At 50.9% G+C, this 25,464-nt stretch overlaps 1 protein-coding gene across 6 annotated transcripts; it reads left to right on the top strand.

Annotated features, from left to right (window-relative positions):
- On the top strand, positions 1 to 22,773 carry TFAP2A (transcription factor AP-2 alpha). Of its 6 annotated transcripts, none has more exons than XM_025265624.3 (8): positions 1 to 209; positions 9,254 to 9,311; positions 9,451 to 9,688; positions 12,784 to 12,835; positions 14,868 to 15,099; positions 17,018 to 17,136; positions 19,072 to 19,213; positions 21,089 to 22,773. In XM_025265624.3, the coding sequence occupies exons 1-8, from the start codon at positions 137 to 139 to the stop codon at positions 21,375 to 21,377; spliced, it is 1,203 nt and encodes a 400-aa protein (XP_025121409.1). In that variant the 5' UTR covers positions 1 to 136; the 3' UTR covers positions 21,378 to 22,773. The 6 variants fall into 6 exon arrangements, with proteins under 6 accessions (XP_025121409.1, XP_025121394.1, XP_006057813.1 ...); XM_044926879.2 differs by lacking the exon at positions 1 to 209 and adding an exon at positions 4,737 to 6,996 and having other exon boundaries at positions 9,254 to 9,307; XM_025265609.3 differs by having other exon boundaries at positions 44 to 209; positions 9,254 to 9,688.
- The last annotated feature ends 2,691 nt before the right edge of the window (positions 22,774 to 25,464 follow it).

The following is a 25,464-nucleotide window of genomic DNA, read 5'->3' as shown; positions in this document are numbered from 1 at the left end:
TCCTGGGCTAGCGCGCATGCGTCGGCAGGTAGCAACCCAGCTCTTTATGACCAGGTGAGATGTTGGTGAGCAGGTAAAAAAAGAAGGATTTGCCTAAGCGATTCCAGGGAGCGGGCCCAGCCGAGCCCTACAGCCCATGCCCGGCGGGGACCCGTCGCCAGGAGCGCCGAGCCGCGATGTCCATACTTGCCAAAATGGGGGACTGGCAGGTACGGGGGTTTGCCTTGGCTGGGGCTGAGGTGGGCGGGGGTGGAGCGGGGGAGGGGGCCGGGCGGGGGGAGGCGGAGAGCAGGAGCCGTGGCCCAGGGCGGCGGAGTCGCAGGGGGGGCGCGCGGGGCAGCGCCCAGGAGTGTTCCCCGGTGAGAACGCGGGCAGGAGAAAACGGGCGCAGGCAGCGGCCGCGGCGTTGGGGGCCACGCGCGCCACCGGCCGGCCGGGTGCGGGGGAAAGTCCGGCGCACGCTCCACAGGTGGCCCCGGGGGTCACTTGTGGTTTGCGCTACGGCCACCGGCCCCTCCACCCCCGCCACCACCCCCCAAGTAGAAACTGGGCTGGATGACTCATTCGGGCGGGGGCAGGGCGCGGGGCGGGGGTGCGCTGCGCCGGGAGGAAGGTTCCCGGCTCGCTACGCCTCCGGTCTCGCCCTGGACCCCAAGGCTGCGCGTGAGCCGGGGTTCCCGTGCACCTGTCTCTCTTCCCGGCTCCACATTTGGGGAAACCAACAGGGCGGGAAGACTAGAGAGGGGGCCGGCTGGACGGGTCGCGCCGGCGAGCGTGTTCTTTCGGGGAATGCCTTAAAGAGTTTGCGCCAAGTTGAGCTGCTCACTCCGGCTAGTGGCCGAAGCTAGTTTTTTTTTTTCACCGCTTGGGCTCCGGTTGGGGGTGACTGGCGGGGGGAAGTAAGTGGTGAGGGATGCGGCAGAAGGCCTAGATTTGGTCAAAACCAACGCCTCCCGACGTTGGCCCGAGTAGGCCGCAGGCACCGCGAGGCCAAGTAGACTCCAGATACTTCGCTCTTTGAGCCCGGGGCCCGACCTCGGCCAAGGGAGCCTTAGGTTTAGCGTCCTCCTCCTACCTTCCAGACATTTCCCTACGAAACCAGGGAGTCTCTGGCCTGGCTGGTGAGGAGGACAGCCTCTCTCCTGTCGCTGATTTCTTAATGGGAACCGCGGGGCCCTCTTTGCGCCCTAGCCAAAGGAAGGCCTCTTGGGGCGAGATTCTGAGTGCGGAAAAGCCTGCGGGCCCTTTGGAATGGAAGGCCCCGAACTTCCTAAAGAAAAGCTGAGGCCCTGCTCCTTCCGGAGCGAGTTCTTTCGCTTGTTTCAGGTTCTGGCCACGAGAAGCAAAGTTCAGAGAAGTCCCATCTTCACCTCGCTCTCTGGAGTCGGGAAAAGGAAGTCAACACGATGTCTTTCCTTCTTTCCTTGTACTTATTATTTTATCAGCTAGGAGGTCTTTGAAGCCTCTCCTTCCCAGTTAAACCTAAACAAGGGCAACTTCATCTCCAGAGTTAGACTTTGTGGTTTAAGGGTGCAAATCCCACTCCGAACTCAGATGTCCGGCACCCACTCTCTCCCTCTCTTGCCCTGTGGTTCTCAGAGACCTTCTTCATTCTCTTCTCTGGAGGGTGAAGACTGGGGGGCTCTTTGAAAGCCGAGGTCTTTCGGTTTTCTCCTCAAGCCGGGTGAACTTTGAGCAGAAATCCTCGGGGTGAGAAAAGGCCAAGAGTGCAGGCCTGGCCAGGGGCTGGGCCTCCAGTGAGCCCCCGCTGAGGTTTGGAAGCAGCAAGATTCCAGCCTGAAGGAGACAGGAGTGAACCGTGGTCCTGCCTCCCGGCGGGCTCAGTTTAACAAGCAGTGGGAAGCTGGGATCTCTGGTCGGACAGGCGGATTTTGGGTCTGTAGGGGCCAGGTCCTCCAGGTTGGGCCTGCTGGACTCCTGGGGCCCACTTGGTGGTGACCACCACCACCACCGGCGAAAATGGCAGCATCCTGGGTGTTTCTTGGTCTCTCTCAGTTGTCTCTGTCCCTTACACATAACTCACTCTTTTCCCAAAGCCCTTTACACGCCCCCAGGCCAGGCCTGGACACCCCCCGACCCCTGCCGCCAGGCCTGGCGCTGCCGTCCTAGGGTCCCAGGCAGGCCGGAGCATTGACATGCAATGAAGAGGCTTGTGGTGGAAATTACGCTCACACCAGTGCGGCCTCGCTGGCTCCGGGGGCGCCGGGACGCTCGCCGGGGCCTTTCTAAAGCGCTCGGCGCCGCGGAGCCCTCGGGCCCCAATCTGCACCTCAAAGGCGCCCTCGGCGGGAAAACAACAACAGTTTAGCAGCCCCGGCGGGTGCGGAGCCAGAAATCCGCGGGGCTCGGGTCAGCGAAGGGGGAAGGTGGATAAGACGGAGGCCTTTACATGCCTTCCCCAGCCCACAAGGAGAAAGAAAGCGAAACTTAAAGAGCTCCCCAAGCGCACTGGGGGCGCTGGCGGTGTGAGGGTGTACACTGCCCTGCTCCCAGCCCAGAGCGTGGCCTACGGATCGCTCTTCCGGGCTGCGGCGGCTGCTGGGAGAGTGTCGGTGCTCCAGGCGGCCCCCCTCCCGACGTCCAGCCGCTGCTGCTGGGCGGCGGCCCTGGGGGCAGCCCGCAGGGTGAGTGGCGCTAGGCTGGAAGTTGACCGTTTTTGAGGGCGGAGTACCGTGCCGAATCTCGAGCTGGGTTCAGCCAAGAGGCTGTGCTGGTGTGCAGGTGGGAAAAGGGAGTGCAAGGGAGGGCCTGGCGCCTCGGGAGGCGTCCCCTCTCCCCCCACCCCCGGCTCTGAACCCCCTTCTAGCTCTGGTCGCCTTCCTAACTTTAAAGTTTTGGTGTTGTTGTCGTTGGGAGGACGGTGGTGGTTGTGGCCTACTCTGCCAGGCTTGGGGAATTGGCGGCGGTCTTTTTGGAGGGAGACTTGCCCTTGGGCAGCTTGGGGATGAGGGGGGTCCCCCTCCTCTCGCTTTCCTTCCACCTGTTAAGCAACGCTCCTGTTTGCCACAGCCTCTTACCCTCCCTCCCCCGCCCCTGCGAGGACGCTCTGAGAAAACTGGGAGGCCTGGAGTTTTGCAAGAAACAGGCCTAGACGGAATCAGAGGTCGTTACTAGAGTAACTCAGAGGCGAAACCTACTGTTGCTGGGGGTGGCGGGGGGTGGGGAGTGGTTTGCAGGATTGCAGAGGGAGAAAGAAGGTTTTTTACGGAGGACAAACGAGGACGCTCACCAGGGGAAATTGATCCCTCTGTATTTCTAAGGATTACATCACATCTTTTTGGGTCGTTCTTTCTTTAAATTTTTTATTTCACACTAGGAAAAACAAAAACAAAAAACACGAAGCCCGAGTGGGGCGCGCAGGCCCCTGCGTGGAGCCGGGGAGCCTAGACTGGCGGACCCGGACTAGGGGGTGGCTCCCCGGCCTCCGGGTTCCTCGCCAGCCGGGCACTGCGCCGCGAGGGCGCCCGCGTTAGTAACAGCACCAAATCATGAAGGAACTCTCCCTGCTTTAATTAAAAAAAGGAATCTTGGGAAAACTGGAGCAGATTAGCACAGCAAAGGGTTGGTTCCCAGCGATTTATTTTGATGCATGCATGACACGGCGCACACATGTCGGTATTTCGGCTCAACTTCCAGAAGCGTGCGTGAGCCTCCGTAGGAGTTTCCATATTCCTGTCCACATCGCACCTAGGAAGCCCTTAGCCCAAATACCACGTTGAATTATCCGTCGGCCCTAGCTTCGTACAAATGCGAGGAAAAGTATTTAACCCCTGGAGCTGTCAAGTAACCTCTTCAGGGTACACTTTTTATTTTACACGGCGGCAATTAAAGGATGGCAAAAACCCCAGCCGAGCGACTGAAGCCGTTTGGCAAAAATCTCCAACCTGGGGGGGGGGGGGGGGGAGGGGGGCGGTGAAGCGCGAAGCCAATAAAACTCCCGGGGCCCTGCGGCCGGAGGTGGCGGCTGCCCGCAGCGGAGGCGATCTCTGGCTGGGCAGAAAATCCTGGAGTGATGACGCCGGTCTTGGGTTGATAGTTATATTTAATTGAGAAAAGGGATAATCATTTCTGCTAAAATTGGACAGGGCCCGAAAGGACGGAACCACTGGTAGAGGCAGGGATGGGGGAGAGGTGCTGGGCCCCGGGAGCGGCCACTCGGACCGTGCGCAGGGCCGGGACGAGGAGAGGAGAGAGACGACGACTCGGGCGACACGGGGCCGGGGGCGCCGGCTCAGCGGCGCGCTGCGGGGCTCAAGGGAGACTCCGTGGGCTCCCGGGCAGGCGTGCGCTCTAGGAGCGAGTTCGCGGCTCGCAGAGGCCTTTATACCTGGGTCAGAGCGGCCGGCGGCAGATTGTGGTGCTGGCGAGCAATTGGACTATTGTTGATATGCTAATGAGGCGATTAGGCTGTTGGTAAAGAGCAGGAAAAGGGAAAAGTTTCTACCATTAGAGGGAGATCTCCGAGCGCACACGGGAGCTCCTTCCCTCCTCGCCTCCTCCTCCTCACCCTCCTCCTCCTCCTCACCCTCCTCCTCTTCGCCCTCCCCCTCCTCCTGCGCTCGCCGCCCGCAGCCGGCACTTTGCGCTTACCCAGAGAGTAGCTCCACTTGGGTGCGAGGCGGAGAGGGGCCAAACCCATTCACGCCGATCCATGAAAATGCTTTGGAAACTGACGGACAACATCAAGTACGAGGACTGCGAGGTAAGCGCGGCGCGGGCGCAGTCTCTCCCGCGGCTGTAGGCTCGGAGCTCCGCTTCCCTCCTCTCCTCGCCGCCAGCTGCGAGAGGCGGGTGGGACAAACTTTGCCCAGCGCAGCGCCCGCCTCTCCGATTCGCCCGAAGAGCGCAGGGGAGAAGCTGGCGAGGAAGGTTGAGGACGTTCCCTTCTTTCATTCTCTTCCTTCGCAGCCTCCTGTCCCACTCCCCCCCCACCACCGCGATTTTCTCCAGACCAGTTTTGAGTGTGGCTAAGGGTAGACGAGCGTGGGTTTTTGAAGTCATTGCTGGCAACTGGGCAGGCGTCTCTGAACTCTGCTAGTCTCTCCAATGAGCTTCTGAGGGCCCAGTTCACCAGAAAGAGAAAGGGAAAACCTCTTTCCCTCTTTAATTCTTTGTCTCTGATCTTTAACATTCTTTCATTTCTTCATTCTTTCCTTCCTTTCTACCACTCCTCCACCCAACCCGCTTTAAAAAGGCCCCCTCCCATTTGGAGAAGGGGCCCGCAGCCTGCGCTCTCAGCGGGAGCGCACCTCCCTGTGAGCCGGTTCAGTTTGGGAGCACTCCTCCACCGAACGGCTGCGGGGCTTCCTCCAGTACCCTGCGTTATTCGAGAAGTTCTAGGCAGCTTCTCGCTCTGTGCTACTGGGTCGGCGCATCCCTGGGGTGGAGGCGGGAGCCTGCTGGCCGCCGCGCCGTCAGCTGCGTGACCGTGGGAATCCCGGCGGGGCTACCCACAGCCTCCGGTGCGCGGAGCCCGCCCGGCCGATAGAGCGCGCCGCCTTGGAGCCCGTTTCAAAACCCACAGTCCCGGGAGCTCGGCTTCGTGGGGCAGCCGGGGAAGCCCCGGGACCCACGGGCCTGGCGGCAGCTGCCCTAGCCCCCTTCTAGCCCCCAGCTAGAAAGAGCCGATGAATCACGGGAGGGGGCCGCCGCCAGAGACTAGCTACGTAAATAGTAGGTGGCAGTCCCGGCTTGGGCTCCCCCCTCCCCCACCTTCTCTTTTTGGCATTTGGAGCTGGGAATGTGGAGCGTAGAGGTCTGTGCGGGGCGCGGCGGGGGTCTTCACTTGAAATGAGAATCTGGGCTTGGGTGAACGACGTGTCCTCCGTTCCCTCCTCCTCTCCTCTCCGTGGACTATTTTAATTCTTTTTCCTTTACCAGCCCCTCCTGTTTCGCCCTTCCTTTCCCCTGTGAATGGGGCACGGAGTGACATGCCAAGGGTTCGGTTGCTTAGCTGGGGACTCGTGGCTTGGCTGGTGCGGGGCGCGGAGACTGACTCCATGTCAGACCAGTCGCTTTGTTTTCAGGGCCGGGGGGACCCTTTGCGGACCGGTCGGGATGACAGCGGGCTCCTAAGCCTCCTCGGGCCGTGGCCCGGGGCTCGGGCATCCCCTTCTCGAAGGCCGAAAGCCCCGGCGGGCGGGGTCCAAAGTGGCGCGAGGCGCCCGGGGGACCCAGGTGGGAAGCGAACTTGCACCCCCAGAGTGGGGACCCTGTTGGGGCGCGTCGTGTGCATGTGCGTGTGAGTGAGAGCCAAGGGAAAGCGGGGGGGCGGGGGGGGGGGGGAGACGAGAAGCGAGAGGAGAAAGAGGAGGAGAAAACAGTGAAGGCTGTTTCAACAACTTCGCGGTGGCGAGCGCCGGAGCAGGGATTTCGGGTTTCCGAGCCGGCTCGGGACTGTCTAATTATGCCGGGCTCTGCAGGGACATGCAGGAGGCGAGGTGCCGCTTGTTCTGACACCCCGGCGGGCAGACTGGCAGCGGCAGCCAGGGGAGAGCGAGCCGTGTCATCCGGGGGTGCGTCGGGCGGGAGTGGCCCAGCCAGTCGGACGGGTTTGCGCCGGGAGCGGGGAGTCCGTGCCAGCGGCGCCCGGGCTGGGCTGCCTCGCGTCTCTGCGCTCCCCGAGCCGCGGCCCGGTGCCCCCCTCAATCCCTGCCCCTCCTTCGCGAGCCCCGGCTCCGGAGAGCCGAGGGCGGGGCGGCCGGCGGCGCAGAGCGGCCGGTCCCCGGAGGCCGCGGGAAGCAAGAGAGCGGCGGCCCAGGCGAGAGCCGGTCCCGGGCGGGGCGCCGGGCCATGGAGAAGCCGCGCGGAGGCGGGCGGCAGGACCCCCCGCCTCAGGCCCGGCAGCGGAGCGGAGGAGCCCGCGGCCGGAGAGGCCCGGCCCGCCGCAGCTCGGGGGCGGAGAGCCCTTCGAACGCCCGGCCGCGGTCCCCGGGAGCGCCCGGCCGCGCCGCGCGGCCCCCGCGGCATGCCGAGGTCTGCCCCAGCCTTTTAGGTCTGATTGTCCTCGCTCGCTTCCTCTCCCCTCCCCCTCCCCCCGCGGCCTCCCCCTCCGCGCGCTCCGGCGCGGCCCCCTCCCCTCTCCTCCCCTCCTTCCTCCCCCCCTCCTCCCGGGCTCTCCCTCCCCTCTCCCCACTCCGGGCTCCTCTCTCGCGCCCACACTCTTTCTCACACACGCACGCAAGACACACTCTCCCCCTCTCCGCGCGCTCGCGCTCGGTCTCCCCGTCTCCCTCTTTCTCTTTCGCTTTGGCCTACCCTGCAACCTTTTAAAATGTTGCCCCTTCCCTGTGATTCGCCAGCCGCCGCGCCGCGGCCCCCCGCGCGCTCGCCCGCTCCCTCTCTCGCCCGCTTTTTGTCTCTCGCGCTGCCTCTCCCCACCTCCGATTTGCTACACTGAGGCTCCCGTCAATGGACTGCATTGAGAGCCGGCTCCGGCGCGAGTTGCCTCTCAGCTTCACGCTCGATTTCCAGGCATTCTTCCCTTATTAAGTATTCGTGTAATATTAATAGTCATGAATATCTGCTATTAGGAGGCTCCAGGAACGCTGCCCAGCGCGGTTATTAGAAGCTCAAGCGAAGCCGCGGCTCAGAAAAGAGGGGGAGACACGGATTAAGGAACACGCGCGCACACACACAGACACACACACACACACTTTTCTTTTTTTTTCTTTTTTTGCTTTTTTGCCTTTTCGGTTTTTTTCCCCCAATTTTTAAAGGAACTTTGAATCCTACCCGATTGCGGCAGGATAGAGACCGTGGGTTCGACCAGCTGAAGGCGCCGCTCGAATCGGTGGTTCAAGTTCGGATGGACCAGAGCGGGGCTCCGGCGCCCGGGGGAGCGGCGGCGCGGTGACCGGAGTCCTGGGTGGCGCGGGGCGCCTTTTGTGTGGGGCGCGCTCGGGCGGCGGGGCAGCCGGGCTCTCCGCGCTTGCTTGTTGTTTTCCATCCTGACTCGTTACCCCAGACTCTTCGCAGATGTTAGTTCACAGTTTTTCAGCTATGGTGAGTCCCATCCCCACCCCCACCCCTGCCTCCTTAGGAATCCTAGTCTGGAAACCTGGGGCTGCGGAGAGAGACCTCGGGGTCCTCGCCCGGTTTTCCTTCAGGGCACCCGCCTTTCCTCGTTTGCATTTCCCGCTCCCCCTCCCCGTTTCTCTCCCTCTCTTCCATCCTTCAGTCGAACGCGGTCCCCCCCTCACCCTCGCGCGACCTCTCCCGGCTCGCACACCTACCTCGCCGCTACTTCCCCAGCGTGTTTTCTCTCTGCTTTCATCTGTTTTTCCTCGCCTCTTCACTTGTTTCCGAGATGTGCTCAACATCTGATGCTTAATCCGGATGTAGGAAAAACGCTGCCCGGCGTGCCCCTTCTTCCCCCCAGCCCGGGGCCCAGGGCTGAACCTCCGAGGGTTCGCGTTCCCTGGAATCAACTCCATTCGCTTGTTTTGCAAACGAATTGCAATAGGGGAACATAAGTCAGGCGTTTCTTCTGCCCTTTGGGGCTGGGGTGGAAGGGGCGGGGGCCTCCGCCCCGGGGCGCACTTCTTTTTTAAACCCAATATAAGGCTGAATCTTTGCATTTTAAACCTTTACTTGACGTCCCCCTCTTCCCCGTCGCTCTCATAAATCGACTCTGTCCAGAAAAAGGCTCCTAAGTGAGGAAGCGGAAAAGACAGCCCCCAATCCCGCAGTTAAAAACCTTCTTTGAGCTGGTAATTTAAACGTGGGCTTTCCTTACAGCCCCTCTACGAAATATGTTTCTATTTAAATAGTCATGAAATGGTAATAGTCTTTGAATGGGCATGATTTTTACTCCCTCCAAATAAATGGAACAGGGTAAACAATAACACCGTGGCGGGCAGGTTCAAACCCAGGGACAGAGAAAAGGCCGCTTCTAGCTGTTTAATATTTACTAGGAATTTTAATTTTGCTTAAGGGAGGTTTCCCTCTGCTGCTGAGCGGGCTGTAGTCCGGGTTCTGCCTTTTTCCCCCCTTTGCAAGAAACGCCTAAGGAGAGTCTCTAATGCCCCCTCGATTGGCATCGGCGAAAATTTCCTGCGATTGGGGAAGGAAGGGCCCGTTTCGCTTTTGGAGAATTTTCTGCCAAAGCCGCGTGGAGGGCTGGTTCCTCGCGGCGGCCTGCGGACCGGGCCGGGCGGTTTCGCACGCAGCCTGGCGGAGTGGCCCGACGCCTGATGCCGTCTTCTCTCCCCTTGGCCTCGCTCTCTTGCAGGACCGTCACGACGGCGCCAGCAACGGGACGGCACGGTTGCCCCAGCTGGGCACTGTAGGTCAATCTCCCTACACGAGCGCCCCGCCGCTGTCCCATACCCCCAATGCCGACTTCCAGCCCCCCTACTTCCCCCCGCCCTACCAGCCTATCTACCCCCAGTCGCAAGATCCTTACTCCCACGTCAACGACCCCTACAGCCTGAACCCCCTGCACGCCCAGCCGCAGCCGCAGCACCCGGGCTGGCCCGGTCAGAGGCAGAGCCAGGAGTCTGGGCTCCTGCACACGCACCGGGGGCTGCCCCACCAGCTGTCGGGCCTGGATCCTCGCAGGGACTACCGGCGGCACGAGGACCTCCTGCACGGCCCCCACGGGCTTGGCTCCGGACTCGGAGACCTCCCGATCCACTCCTTACCTCACGCCATCGAGGACGTGCCGGTAAGAGGCCGCGCGCGCGGGGGCGGCGGGAGAGCAAACGCGGTCCCCGCTCACCCACGCCCGGGAAAGGGTCCCCCCCCTGGAACGTCCAGCCCCGGCTTTCCTCCTCCCCGCTGTTTACTTTCTCCAAATCTCCTTTTGTTTTATCGGGTGGACCCTTTAAGCACCCACCTAGACAACCACATGCCAAAGATTCAAAAGTAGTTCAGAGTTCGGCCGGGAGAACAATGGTTCGCAGAGCTCCTTCAAACAATGCCTGCGTTACCATTTATAAATCAGACGAGTGTCACCGTGGACGCTACCTTCCCCTCTCGGCGACAGTAAACTGTTTCGATTATGAGAGGATCTGATTCCACCGCTATGTCTGACGTGGGGGTTTCTCCTCCCAGTCCTGAAAGACGTGTTAGAGTGGATCAAAAGAGCTCATTTAAATGCCCTATCGATTTAAAAGAAAGTGTAAAAGACACACGAATAAAATTATTTTGACCGGATTTTATGAGTGCTAGGGGTCTTTGAAAGTTACGTGTATACCCTACCCTGATTAAAGAATACTAAGGGGCAAATCCGAACAGGAGGACATTAAATGCAGCCTTTTTTCTCTTCCTAGGGGTGCTAAGTGCTGACCTCATAAATCATTAGCTGGGTTCCCAACGCCCATCAGGACCTGCTACACCCCCATATTACTTTAATGTTTTGAGACTATTGGGCAATGCAGTCTTTGAGCTCTAATTCAGTTATCAATAAATGCAGTTTTCGATGATTTCTAAATAAGCATGGTATTAGCACATTTACTCTTTGGCAATGCAAACCAGGCTATTGATAATTTGAAAATACTTTCTGAAATTAAATTTAAACCGGCATCTCTGCTTCAATTCTACATATTTATGGTTTCCTCACAACCTTCCTGAAATGGAATTAGAACAAGCCAATAATTTTATTAAAGCTGTAAAGGCTCTGTTAATGCTGCTTTTCTTTGGAGAGGAAATGTATCTGGATGTGATTTTTGCTAAAATGCTATTTCAAATTACTGCATCAAATATTGCAGCAATATGTCCGTTGACAGTTTAATGATTACTGCATTAGATTGCAAAGAAAATGGTCAGATGAACTTACCTGCTTGCTTGGTGAATTTAAAACATTATTTAAGTTACATAGGGAAATAGAAAATTTATTACATCTCTCATTTGGCCTAGTTAATCACTGAAATTTGTTGGCTATGTTTAGCAGCTTAGCATGGAAAGCAGGAAAGTAGGCATTTGATCCAGTGTGGGGTTTAGTAAGCCTTGTGTGCCTGCGTATGTGTGTGTTGTCATACATGTTTTTAGAAACATATTACACAGTGCATTTCTTGGAAAGTAAAATGAGAGGAGGAATAGTTGGGAGAAGGGCCATTAAAAAACAAACTTGGAAGTTGTGAGTTCCCCTTTCCGAAGAGTCTCTGAGTCCTGATCCTAGTCTGCGCCTTGGAAATATTTGAATTGCAAAATAACGTTGCAAGCTTTTTAAACTTACTATGAATTAGAATTGCTCTACTTTGCAAAAAATTCCAAAGTGGCTGGTGTGAATTCTTAACATCTGTATAGTCACTCTTTGTGGTGAAATTGGCCTATAGGAGAAATTAACCAAAAGATCAAATATAAACAAGGAAACCCAGTTGCTGCTCTTCCCCTTTCCTCCCCCAACCTTTTAAGAAAAAATTCTTTCAAAGGAATTTGGGTCAAGAAAAGGGTTGTTTTCAATTTTCCCATTGCTGCAACAGTTAACCTTTAATGAAAACGAACGCCAAATATTTAAGAAAATAAAATCGATGGTGAAAATTATTTAATCATTAATATCTCAGTGGGGTTTTAAACTTAACAGTCTTCCCTGTATGGACAAGGTCTAGAAATAACACAAATAAAAGTATTATGCCACACTACATTTACTTTATGGGTTTAGGGTGCATGCATAAAGGGATCATATTTCCCCATATAGTTAAAACACAAGAACTGCAGCAGTAGTCATTTCTGAACATTTCTCAATTTAATTATACTTAAATCCAGAAGCACTTTAGGCAAGTTACAAATGAGAGCATTGAGTATAATAAAACCTGTAATAAAGCAACTTAGTACCATCCACCCGGAATCATTGCGATCAGGCACAATTAACAGGAGCATAAATCCAAGACAGAATGGAAAATGTTTGAATCAGTATTATTGTTGGACAAAGACTAGAGAAGGAAGTAATAGTTTTTTTAAATGGTAATGCCTGCGTTTGGTAACGATTGCGAAATCTTCTATCTCAGCAGCCCTGGTGCTAATTTGTAAACACAGCCAGACATTATATTGCCTGTCAGTTTCTGCATTAGAAAACATGATTTCATTTTACTTTCTAATCACGTTTTGACTGTAGCACATACGTATAGCCACCCATCTGTAAAAAAAAAAAAAAGGAAAAAAGAAGCCCACACTAACAAATCTGCTGCTGGACACAGCAGGGAAACCTCAAAGGCTTCCCCCCTCCCTTCTTTCTATCGTTTTCATATCCAATTTGATATTTGATATTCAATTTAGACAGTAGTCCTTAAAATTTTTATTTTGTTTGTTTCTCTGTAAGTGAAGGTGCACATACACGTTTGCTCTTTATCATGTCACCTAAAACGTTTCCAGTACTCCCAGGCCACTCCCGCCTCTGTCATTTCTATTGTGTTTCTCTGGCTTTTGCTGCCTCAACAGTGGAATTGCTGAAGTCCGAAGCCGCTGAGGCGCCAAACTAAAGCTAGGTGTATTTTGAAAGGTTGAGCAGGCTGTGAGAAAGATTAGGTGTTCCCAAACTCGATTTAATTTCCAAAGAAAGTTTTGTTCCCCACTCCACCTCCTTCAAATGTGGATTATTTGCTGGGGGTCGAGAAATTGGCCATGGGTGTACACTGAAACCTCTTGAGCTGCAAAGCTCCAAATTCCAATAAGCCAAGATGAGATGTTTATATATAAATGTCACCAGATGGGAGGGGGGATTTCGATTCTACGCCTTCCCCTCCCCTTATCTTGAGCGAAATATTCATTTCCTTTTGTTTTGATTATACACTTACATCCATGTGTATCCTTTTGTTGCAGCATGTAGAAGACCCGGGTATTAACATCCCAGATCAAACTGTAATTAAGAAAGGTAAGCCATTTCCTTCTGCATTCCAAGCATGTCCTTACAGGCATAGTGCTATTTAAAAGAACTTGCAGAGGTGTATTTATTTTTTTCAAGTAGGATTTCCTAAAGGCTCAGAATTAGCGAATAGATAGGCGTAGAACAGCAATGCTCAAATGATTTAGTAATGGCAACAGGCTAGCTTTGTTGTGATTTATGACTTGACCATTTAATTTAGTTTAATGATATCTGGACAAACACATGAAATGTGTGATAGTTGAGCAGATTTGGAAGTGGCATTTCAATTTTGAAACAGTTTTAACAATTCATCCACTGCGTGAGTGGCCATAAGTGTTATAAGAAGTGTATAATGCTAAAAACAATGCAAGTAATTCACTGTTAATATGGGGGCAGATGATAAAGACAGCACTCCTTAGCAGAGAGGGAAAAAAAATCTTTCAAGTTCTTATACTGAATTTCTCATTAGGTGTTGAAGGATTTTTTTAAACTTTGTGAATTAGGTTAGCAAAAATTTGGCTTTTGGTTAAAATGAGCCTCTTGAAGATGTCAGGTTTATTAGCATAATTGTTCTGAGCAGAAATTGTTTTTTAAAAGTGTCAAGTGATTTGGATGGATTTGTAATTTATGTTTCGTTTAGTGAGTAAAATAAAGTTTACTGGATTAAATGCTATTCACAGCAGCTTTTTTTTTCCCCTTGGTTATAGTGGCAACGTTACATTTCAGGATTCTAGGCACCACCAGAGGATGATGCTATATAAAACTGTTCTCATTTCTAACCCCAATCAGTATATTGTTAGCGAGTTTAAAGTTCATTTTTGCATCTGCGAAGTCTTTGTCACGTCAAATTAGATGTGCAAGGGATAAATCTTAAGAGATGCTCTTTCCAAGTCGACATGATAATTGGCTCTTTTATTAGTAATCTCTCAAGAGTTCGTTTAACTCCTATTGTCTCTATTAGCCTCCCCAGAGCTATTAATGTCACAAGTGATCTATCCAAAACCTAGAGCCCCCCCCCATACGTCTAAAATATCCCCATTAAAGAGAGAGTACTGAGATAAGCATGTATTATGTAGTATGTCTCCATGTGGAATCTTAATACAAATGCATACTGTATTTAAATGGTTGTGAATGCATCTGAATTATATTGGTGTTAGAAATGTAACGTGTTGGTCTACTTCCTGCTGGCCTTGAATTTTTTTTTCCCCCCAAGTATGGGGGAATCCAACAATGAAGAGCTCGTGATTTTAACTAATAAGAATATAGCCTCCCCCCAACCCCCCTTTCCCAAAGAAGGCGCTTAAGCGTAGGGACTGTTAACTCTTTGCTCGTCGAAAGAACACATTGCTAATATTCCATGGTAGGCCTGTTTATCCTTTTTTTTTTTTAATTCAAAACTGGGCTTGGCATGGACTTCTAAAACCCCTTTTCACAGATAAACGTAAGGGGGAGGGGGGGAAGGAAAGGATTATTTATTGAAAGGCTGGGGCGTGTGCGCTGTGTGACAACTTGAATCCACCACTTCTCGGCTTGGGTGCCATGACTGAGATGCTCATTTTTAGAAGCGGCTTTAGCCGTGGAGACTCTTGGCTGATTTTAATTATGGGTCTTTGAATAGTTTCTCCCCAACACTGAAGAAGCCCTCGCCCCCCCCTCCCCCGAATGCACAGGGGGATTTTTTTCTCGGCTCTGGGGCCCAATGTCCTCCGATGCGGAGAGCCGAGAGGATCACCGCCTCACCAGCACCTCTAGACAGCACCCCAGCGGTTACAGGGCGAGGGGGTCCCGGCTGAAGGACAGGCCGGGCTGGCGGGGCGGGGTTGCCGGGGGGAAGCGCCGAGGGGCTCAGGCTTCCACTCCCCACAGGGATGGAGCCGGAGGGACTAGGGCAGGTGGGGAAGGAGCCATGGGATTTTCGGGGCTGGAGAGGTGGGCGGGGGGGGGGGGGGGGGTTGGTGGCAGCGCAGGCCTGGGGCGAGGGGCCCGGGGCTCCACAGGGCTCCCCGGCGCCCACACGCGGCCTCCCCATGTGTCTCCGCAGGCCCCGTGTCCCTGTCCAAGTCCAACAGCAACGCCGTCTCCGCCATCCCCATCAACAAGGACAACCTCTTCGGCGGCGTCGTGAACCCCAACGAAGTCTTCTGTTCAGTTCCGGGTCGCCTCTCGCTCCTCAGCTCCACCTCGAAGTACAAGGTCACGGTGGCGGAAGTACAGCGGCGCCTCTCACCGCCCGAGTGTCTCAACGCTTCGCTGCTGGGCGGAGTGCTGAGGAGGTGAGGCCCGGCGCGGCCCCGCCCAGCCCCGCCCCCCGGCCGTGGAGGGAGGGGAGGAGGGGAAGCACTGCGCCTGCGCCGGGGTGGTGACGCCAATGGGCCTCGCGCCAGGGCCCGCCCTCCGCGGGATAAGAAAGGGGTGGGGAGAAAGAGCGTAGAACAGAGTGGGTGGGAGCTGGGGGTGGTGTGGGCGGGGCGAGGCGACGCGCGCCTGCGCACTCCGCCGCCTTCACGCCCGCGCGCGCGCGCTCCGTCGTTCCAGGGGCGCGCGGCCGGCGCGGCGCGCTCACCGGGCGCTCGGCCGCCCCCCGCCCCTCCCCGCGCGCACGCGCAGCTCGCTCTGCGGCGGACTCAGTCCCGCCCGCGGCAGCCGCGGGGCGCCGTGCACCCGCCTGTTCCCTCCTCGCGCCAGTGTCGCAGGCCTCGGAAAACTTCATCTCGGGCTGCTCACTTTTCCTTGCCTGCATGCAGGATCTCTGATCGCAGAGGGCTTGCGGCCCTTGAATAGGGTTTTAAGCAGAAGACGATGGTTTTAGAGTCAGCGCGCCACGCCCCCGCGTCCCCGTCCCCCCAGGTCCCACGGGCCCGAGGGGCTTGCGCTAATAATTCGGATGCGCTGCGTCCGCACGTGCCAGCCTGCGTGCAAGGCACGTTTACGTGCAAGGCATGGTTACGTGTGTTTTGTGCGGTCGCTACCTACGATTGCATGTTGCCTACGTGGTCAGGAATTCTCATCTCAACGCGCGCGAGGTTTGAATGATTCGTTTCCTAGATAAGATTTTATGAGGGTCAGCGAGGCGAAGCACCTTCCCTGAGGGCAGTTTGTCCCTCCTGTGGCTTTTTACTTCTTGGGGTCCCACCCAGGGTTGTGTGTGGTGGGTCTTGCGTTGAACCGTCCCAGATATTTTCTACTTCTTTGTAGTTTTTAATAAGAAAGTGGGCCCAAAACTTCATTCTTTGATATGTGTATATATAGCTATTTATAGACCCGGAGTTCTGCTGTGATGGGTATATTCTATACAAAGGCTTACAGAACCATTTTTGGGCAGATTTTAGCATCAGCTGTTCTACTCTTTTCTTCCCCCTTCACAATCATTTGCTGTCCCTTTGTAATCTTTCACTGACACATCTAAATCTGCCGCTGCCTCTTCCTACCCCTTCCCCCATCCCCAGTATTGGAGACTGTTTACCTAGGGGAGTATAATCTAATCCACACAATTAAAGAGCACTTGAGTAGGGAATAAAATCTGAAATTAATTAATTTGCTGTTTTATTTAAACAATTTATCTTAACCACTTTCTGATTATGGGAGCCTATTTAGACATCTATTTAGAACCACCTCCACTGTCTCTGAATTCAGTGACATTTGTAAAGGCTGATATCAACTTTTGACATTTCCAGTTAGGCTGGTGACATGGCATGTAAACAGTTGGTGAAATGAATTTCCCACTGGGCCTGAAGCCGAGCAAGAAACCTGAGAGTGATGATAACGTTGGTTACTCTGAACAGGCTCACAGCAGATCTTGCAAAGACAATTTAAAGACCCCATTGGGATTTGTGTGATTGTAACAACAGGGAAAATATACAGTAATCAGTTGAACTCAAAAACACTTCACAGCCTGGAGATGAGAACTGTGTTTGTTTGTTTGTGGCTCTTCTTTAGAGCGTTGGGAAATCAAAACCTTCTAACCTGCCTCCATAGTTGCAGTAATAAGTGAACACAGAGGGTGCTTTACAGTTCAGCAAGCACGCATCTCCTATGATCCTTCCTTCTCAGGTTGCCTTTCCTTATATGTCTAGGGGCCAGGATTCTTAATTTTTAAAAGCACATTTTAGGACGTTGTCAAAATGAGTACAGTGGGATGCAGAGCAACTGAATGTTTTCTAAATCCATTTCTCACATATATTTGTGAAACAGGGCGAAGTCTAAAAATGGAGGAAGATCTTTAAGAGAAAAACTGGACAAAATAGGATTAAATCTGCCAGCAGGGAGGCGTAAAGCTGCCAATGTCACCCTGCTCACATCACTAGTAGAGGGTAAGCGAGTTCCCTTGCTAACAAGAAGGGAAGTTTCTCCTGGGAAAGTGGATGCTATTCAGTGGCCAGATGTTTGGTTATATTTTGTGTCAGTTGTGCAATTTCATTTTTTTCCAGAGAAGGTAGCTGGAAGTGAACGGGATTCTTGCATGTGAAAAAACTATTTGCATTTAGTCCTGTCCTCCTTTCCTCTTCCCCTCTGCTACCAAATTACACCTCCCTCCTCCCCGCCCCAGCCCAGTTTTGACCTAAACAATGTGAAAATTTAAGAACTGCATACTCTTCAAGTTCCTGTCTCCTTTATGGAGCTCAGCAGTAAATCACTTAAGCTACTCTGACATCTGCGTTTGAGAAATGCGTGACCATTACTTCCTGAATTAATTTGGGAATCTTTGACCTGCATCCTGATTTAAGACCATCCTGAAAGCTCAGGGTTATATGCCCTTTCAGGTTTTTGTTTTCCAAACATATGCTCCCTTATCTCTCATTTAATTGTGCTTCTCTACTGGAGAGGAAGAAAAATGAACAGTTTTAGACTTTTAGTTATTTGGATAGTAAAAGAAAAAATAAATAAGCATTGCAAAAAGTTTCTCATGCCAGTTTTTTAAGCACACACACACACACACACACACAAACACACACCCCCCCCTCCCCAGGCTTCTAAACCCCTCAAAACAAAAGCTCACCTTGTCCTCACTCCCTTTCAATATACACCATAGTCCAGTTATGGTAGTCACATTCTTACCTCCTCCAGATCCTTGTTAAGTTTGTCTGATACTATGTTGGCTAAAGTTTGGGTGTGTTGCAATGAATGTATAGTTCTCTTGCATTTTCCTTTGTGTTCCGTTGGAAATGTCTCATGCCAATAGGAAAAAAAGGAACTTAAGTTATGGTGCAGATTTCAAAACCACCATTTATATTTAAAGATGGCACTTTATCTTACTTGTATCTTGTATTTGAGGAGATATTGTATAACTGAATTCAGGTTCTTGCATTGTAAATTTTTAAAATATTTAAAAACACAAATTTGAGGAGAAATCCTGTGAACCATTTGTTAATGGTGTCAAAAATGATAACTCATGTAACTGTTAAGGAATAAGCAATCGTTCAGTTCCAGAAACTTATCTACAGTAGCACTGTATTAAAAATAATGCCGGTGCCCTGGGAACCCACCATTCAGACCCCGAAAGCATTATACGCAAAGAAAATAGTGGTAACGACTTTGGGTGTAGGGTGAGAGTGTGCATGGGTCTGGGGGTTGAGTCCCATCGCAGGGAGGCAGTTTCTGGAGAACTGTTATTGTTTGTGATCCGCTCCATTTTATGGAAACAAGCTCCGCGGAGAGGGCTTTGATGCTCTAATTGGCGCATGCGTTCTTCCGGAGCTGGAGCTAATGGCAGGAAGCCCTGCAGTAAAAACCAACTGGTTCAGGAAATTAAAACCAAAGATTCGAAAATCAACAACACAGACAGACTCAGTGGAGTGACCCTCAAATCCTCTTGGTTAATCGGTTTGGATGAACAGATAATTATATGCGATAAAGTTAAAATGTAAACCCTGAGTCGTTCCCTTGCAGAAAAGCTCAAGAAGTAATTATGAATATCATTTTATGAACGCGTTGATAGATGTGAGGCTGGAACACAAGAAACATTTTAAAAGAGAAGGTGGGAGAATGTCATCAGGGTGGGGCATGAGGCTGCGTGGGGAGGTGATGGAATCTACATTTTCAAATCATCTTGGCCTTCTAGGGTAAGTGGCCATTTTCCCTGAGAAATGCATCTGCTAGAACCCTACAGAGAAGGAAAGAAAATGCCTGAAGTGGGGAAACAAGTCGTTTGTGTTTCCTGCAACAGCTGGGTTAAGAAAATAAGGGAGCTGGAAGTCTTGATCCCAGCTTTTTTCATTCTCTTGCCCTCTCCTTCCTCCTCTTGCCAGGAGAAGCTGTCCACCTAGCCAGGGACTTTGGGTACGTGTGCGAAACCGAATTTCCTGCCAAAGCAGTAGCTGAATTTCTCAACCGACAACATTCCGATCCCAATGAGCAAGTGACAAGAAAAAACATGCTCCTGGCTACAAAGTAAGACATTTACCTCTTCGGGGTCTCTGTGCCTCACTGTCAAAGAGAAACATCAAAATCGTCTTTGCTCTCACTTTTGGCCTCTTTTCCTTTTGTGTTAATCAGTTTTGTTGTTGTAAACACTGAAATTACAACACAATCTTATAAACCATGATGGAGCTTAAAGAGGAAATACGAGGAAGATTATGAGTGTGTATTTCCCTCTTTCCCCTCCCTTCTGCCCTACCTTCTCATTAAAAAAAAAAATTAGCATGTATGTGAATGGGGTATAGTGGGGATGTGAGGGAAGCTGAGTGTGGCTTTGTGACTATGTTACTTCAGGAAAACCAGAACCACGTTCTTAAAGGAGTGGACAGACTTGCCTGTGTCAGTTTTTGTCTCTTATCACTAGGTTCTCCAAGGGCAAGGATTAAGCTAGTGGCTTGCAAAATGTTCGGGTCAGAAGCTGGCCTAGTTTCTACTCTAATCCCTTCTCCCATTTCTTGCCTTGCTTTCTCGACCTCCTCAAAAGTGCTGTACACACACAGCCCACAAGTTCTAGCCTACAGGCGAGATGTCAAATCAGTTTTAAAATGGCCCAAGTTATATTCCCATCGGTGCCTGGGCTGAATAGGCTTCTCCAGGTGGTGTGTGAAAAGAAAATGACTGTTTTGATATGTTTTCTGGAAATTAAAAGGCTTGTTTGGAAGCCCGTAATTATCAAAGTCGATGTCCCAGGAGGGCTCGGATCCAGAGGGCAGAGGCTGAGGCCTCTGGCAGGGCACTTTCTAGCCTGGGGAGACATCAACTGGCCTTGGGGGAGGCAGCCGGCCAGTACTCCCCGTTCTGCCTCCCTCCTGCGAGGCCCCCTACCCAAAGCCCCAACCCAAAGGCTGCTGCTGCCTCGGGAAGGCCCCAGCCAGTCCTGGCTTCCCAGATTCAGAGACTGAGCTACCCCTGTAGGCCTCATCGCTTGTATTTCAACTTTTCCCTCTTCTCTTAGCTTCCTAAGCACACCCACACTCAAAGTTTTACTTAGACCTTTTTTTTGGTGGCGGTGGGGGAGGGGGGCGCGGAATGCATGGGAAAGGAGGTGGCAAGGGAGATTGAAATGTCTATTTCTTCTTCCCCAAGGAACTGAATTATCCCCACACTTGGGTATTGGAGTGCCTTTTATTTTTTAAGAGTAAAGCAATCCTGAGAAAAGTTTTGCCTTCCTTGTCCACACCCACCCTGATTTGAAGGTGAATGAGTGGAGAATTCATGCCCCCAGACCTCAGATTGCTGAGGTCGCACTGGAAGGTCAGGGAAGAGGGTCTCTACAGTATTTTGAGCAGGACAGCTGATGGTACAGGCTATTGGCTGTGGAAGAGATGCTTGTGTTTCTGACTCCCTGCCTTTCCTACTCACCTTGTTTTCTCTCCTGATGGGTGAAGTGTCTTCCTATGTCAGGGATGCCTGGTGTGAGTGAGAAATGGGGGTTAGAAATTTGGTTCAGGACTTCCCTGGCAGTCCAGTGGTTAAGATTCTGTGCTTCCACTGCAGGGGGCACCGGGTTCGATCCCTGGTGGGGAAACTAAGAGTCCACATGCCACAGGGCACAGCAAAGGAAAAAAAAAAAAGTTTGGTGCAGCTGAGAGGTGAGAAACACACAGGTGGAAAGAGAGAGGGGGGCGTTAGTGGAAGTGTGTAAGGAGCAGGAGATGTGTGGATGGCTCCTGAGAGGTGGCTGGGTCTCCCCAGCTGTGCCCTGCACCCCTAGTCTGTCTCTGGGGCCCTGAGTCAGGTCAGCTGTCCTGCAGACAGAGCTGCTTGCAGGGAGGAAGGTCTTGTCTCGCTGCTGGTTGTGCTCCCACGGAGCCTCACCCCGGTCTCTCTGCCCCGCTTGTGCTGCAGACAGATCTGCAAGGAGTTCACCGACCTGCTGGCCCAGGACCGATCGCCCCTGGGGAACTCGCGGCCCAACCCCATCCTGGAGCCGGGCATCCAGAGCTGTTTGACCCACTTCAACCTCATCTCCCACGGCTTCGGCAGCCCGGCGGTGTGCGCCGCGGTTACGGCCCTGCAGAACTATCTCACCGAGGCCCTCAAGGCCATGGACAAAATGTACCTCAGCAACAACCCCAACAGCCACACGGACAACAGCGCCAAAAGCAGTGACAAAGAGGAGAAACACAGAAAGTGAGGCTCTCCGCCCGCCCCGCCCGCACCGCCGCGCGCGCTCGCCCACCCACCCGTCCACCTCCGCCTGCACCTCCATCCCCCCACCGCCGGCAGGTGACAGCGCCGGGGACCAGCGACCCTCCACTGCTGCTACTGCCGCCGCCGCCGCTGCCGCCTTCGGTCCCGAGTCCCGGGGGCCCGGGGCCCACGCTCCACGGCGAGAGGGGCGACCCTTCAGGCCCCGGCCCCGACCGCCCCCATGAGCATCACCTCCCCTTTGCCCACCCCCCCGCGTGGAGCCTAAGAGAACCGAACAGGCCGTGAAGCCAGCAAAGAAAAGTTCTGTCCGAGTTTGTGAACCTTTTTTTTTTTTTAAACCCAACAAATCAACCACAAAGACAACAAAAAAATTAAAAACTTTTTTTTTTTTTTAGAAAAAAGGAACGTAAAAATTAAAAAAAAAAATTCTATGAGTTTCACGGGATGGAATCACCACCTTCCTTACATATTTCAGTTCAGATTGTAGCCATACTTAAAAAAAAAGGCAAAAAGGATCATGACATTTTTATCAGTATTGTGAATAAACTTGAACACACAGATACTCGAAGTTCCATGTCTTGTCTTCAGTTGTAAAAGTTTTCCCTCTTCAAGGTAAAGCGACTAACTTGAACTTTCTCTGGCAACACGATTCACAATTCTATAAGGGAATCAGTGTTCACGTCTCTGTATATATTTATTTATGTGTAATTTAATGGGAATTGTAAATATGGTGAATCTGTTTTAAGCCTTTTTTTTTTTATTTATCTGGTGATCTCGTTTACCTCTTGTTTAGTGGGTTTGAATCTTCCCTATTAGTTCTTCATGTGGTTCATGGTACTTATTTAGGAATTCAAGGTTTGGGGGATTTTTTTTTTTTTTCCCTCTGGGATTCATGAATTTAGCCCTGTTGTAGCATGTTAAAGACGACAATGAAACAGCTGAACAAATTTTAACAAGTAAAATAAAATTTTATAAATAATTAGTATTACATTTAGCTTTTCATTGAACTGAAAGGAAAAAAAAAGTGATATTGGATCCTGGAAAGATTTAACTTGAGTGGTTTGATAACCGGTCTATGTTTTTGTGGGGGAGAAGCAAAAAAGTTTATTTTATTCCACTGTCCTCCCTTAAAAGCATCATTTGAGCAATAAATGAGTATTGTCTTTAAACCAAGGGTTAGGGATGTTTTCCTCTCTCTCTCTCTCTTTTTGTTGAAAGAACTTCACACATTTGGGACCGCCTGGTACCCTGTATTTTCACTGGCCGTTTGGAAGCAGTTCTAGCTGTATTGTATTGAGTTGTGCCAGCAGTAGTTTTCATGCCTGTCAATGTATCATAGTCCTTTGTTGCCCAGATAAATAAATATTTGATACGCTTTATGTCGATTTTTTTTATTCAGTGGCTGTCTTTACCCAGGCGTATTTTTGTTCTTGGCAGTATTTTTTATTCAGTATGGTTACAGTAATTGAGTTTAACTCTCCCTTGGCAATTGCTCCTTGCAATAAGCAGCTGAACCCATTGTTTCCCTTAAGTATAATAAAAACTTACTTTCAACTTGGAGTTCAGAGCAGGGTATCATTTAGATATTCCATTGAGTCTGTATTCAGACAAATGACACAATAAAACCCAATGTATTCTTTTGGATAAAAGATTGTGTGTACTGCTCAAGGAATGACATACTATCTTTTCCTTACTAGAAACATTAATTTTATTATTAAAAATAAAGTTATATTTTATTATGTTGACCCTTTAGGTTTTCATTTGTGTTTTGAAAACCAAAATATAAAATCTTCAGAGCCAAACCCTAAAGAATGGCAAGGAAGATGGAGAACAAGCCAGAGGAACCTCCCCCTTGCCCCTCATAACTACTTGGGAATCTGTCTCAGAGGATAACTGAAATTTAAATTGTTGGTTCATTAGCACAAAGGAAATACCCACTTCAAAATTCACTTAACTTGCCCTGGCTTCTCAGTGGCTAAGACATGCAAATGAGCTAAAACTGGCTCTAGTTTTCCGGGAAGAGTGGCAGAAGTGTACGTAAAGCAGAGACAGAGAGGGCAAATTGCCTCCCATTTATTTTAATATTTCATTTAGAGATGAATTCATTACTGGGCTGTTCTTAGTAGCTCTTGAGGCAGCAGAGAGGACTGGGAATGTCTGTGGATTCCCAGAATCTTTTCCTCCAGCCCCCTAAATGCCCACCCACCCCTTTCAGTCACCATGCGGGCTCCTCCTAGGACCTTTAAGAAATACAAAACGTTCTCTGGGGTGGAGGGAATTGGGGGGGTGGGCTGGGGGTCCTACCCCTGCAGACCTGACTTAGCATTTAGCTTTTACCGAAAGGACTTCCTGTGTGTGAAAAATGGCGAATTCTGAGCCTGTGTAAACTGCTTTGGAAAGTCTTTGCTTTGGAAGTAAGGAGGATTTTTTTTTTATGGTTTTTAAAGAAGAAAGTGGAGGTGGTTAGCTGGAAGATTCACAGGAGAGGTCATAGGGAAAGTGTCTAGGTATACATACTGGAAGGGATTCAACATTTGTTCTTCCGGTTTGACATTCTCAAGGACTGAAGAAGAAAGCATTAGACAGTGTCCATTTTGCAGCCTTTTGCTTTCTAATCTCCTTATGGAAGGCAGGGGAAAATCAATCTCGACAGACGAACGAGAGTTGGTGGAGTCTAAATTCTATTTTCCAAAGCCAGAGAATTCATAACAATGGTGGGTTTGAAAAAAAAAAAAAATTCAGATGGAAAGTGTATCCTCAGCTCGCAGTGCAGCAATTGTTTTTTAAAGCGGTTATTTATTATTTCCTAGAGAGACTGGTTAACTGTAACGTAGATGTAACAGAATAATGAGGCGAATGAACCCTAACTGTACATACTCTTGACAGAAATGAAATGCACACAGCATCGTAGCAGGTGAAGTGAAGCATTGTCTATCAAGGCTGTTTTTCTTGGCTGCATCTCAGATTGTGTGGGGGATCCTGACCTCAGGCGCAATAGCATTCACAAACAGCCATACATTGCTAGTCTTTCTCCAATGACACATAAATACTCATTCTAAAACGAAAACAATCTTATTAAATACCATTCATTCATATCTGGATTTACAGATGCTTGTTATGTTGGAAAACCTGAGCCCCATATAATCCTTGCATCCTGAGAAAGATAGAAGGAAATAGTGGGTTAGAGCATGGCAAGGTCATGATAAACAATGGTTTCCAAATGCACAGAATTAGTTGTTTTTATTCTGTAGTTGGGTATTTGGAGGAACATGATATTGTCACTTTTTCTTTCTTTCTTTAAAAAAAAAACCACGCATTTAGAGAAGCTATGCATACTTTTAAGGGGTGGGGGATCAGAAGGGTTATTATTAAACATGACTTTTATGGCTATATGGATTTGGGCTTTCTCTGTTGTGACCAATGCACCTTTTCTAAAACACTTGGTGATTACTTGACAGGTCAGGTGCTTATATACTAACAACAGTGATTCTCTTTGGATTAACTCAAGTTAGGATACACAGTTGAATGATAAGGATGCTTGCTAGGCTGTGCTAATTACTAAGACTGATTTTTATGGCAACACAAGTCTCCTTCCAGTTTGGTAGTCATCATTACCCCTTCTATTCTCCAATACCCTTTAAAAAGCACAATCCAATCCACTCCTCCCCAAAATCGAATATTAATATAATTTGAGTTCTTGATGGAACTACCATCAGGACTGCAATGCCCCGCAGCTGAAATAATATTTAAAATAGAAGGGATTTGACATTTGAGAAGTCAGTGGCTTGAAATACCCAGTTGTACTTAGCTAATTCAGTCCTTAACCTCTGGTTTCAAATAAATCAATTACAGTCGATTCCACTTCAGTTCAGAAGTGCACAGGGTTTTAGTTAATTGAATACATTTTATTCACTTGCTAGGAATATTCATTTATCAAAATTTCAAATTTAACGTACATTTCTTTACAACTCAGGTTGTGTTGGCTTGCACAATCAGATCAAATTTGCCCTGGTTTCCCCAAATCCTGCTTAAAATCTAAATTTCACCACTCTTTACAAAACAATGTCTCC

This window comes from Bubalus bubalis, chromosome 2 (genome assembly GCF_019923935.1).
Source record: "Bubalus bubalis isolate 160015118507 breed Murrah chromosome 2, NDDB_SH_1, whole genome shotgun sequence".
Classification (NCBI taxonomy): domain Eukaryota; kingdom Metazoa; phylum Chordata; class Mammalia; order Artiodactyla; family Bovidae; genus Bubalus; species Bubalus bubalis.
This window is presented reverse-complemented; position numbering and strand designations above follow the sequence as displayed.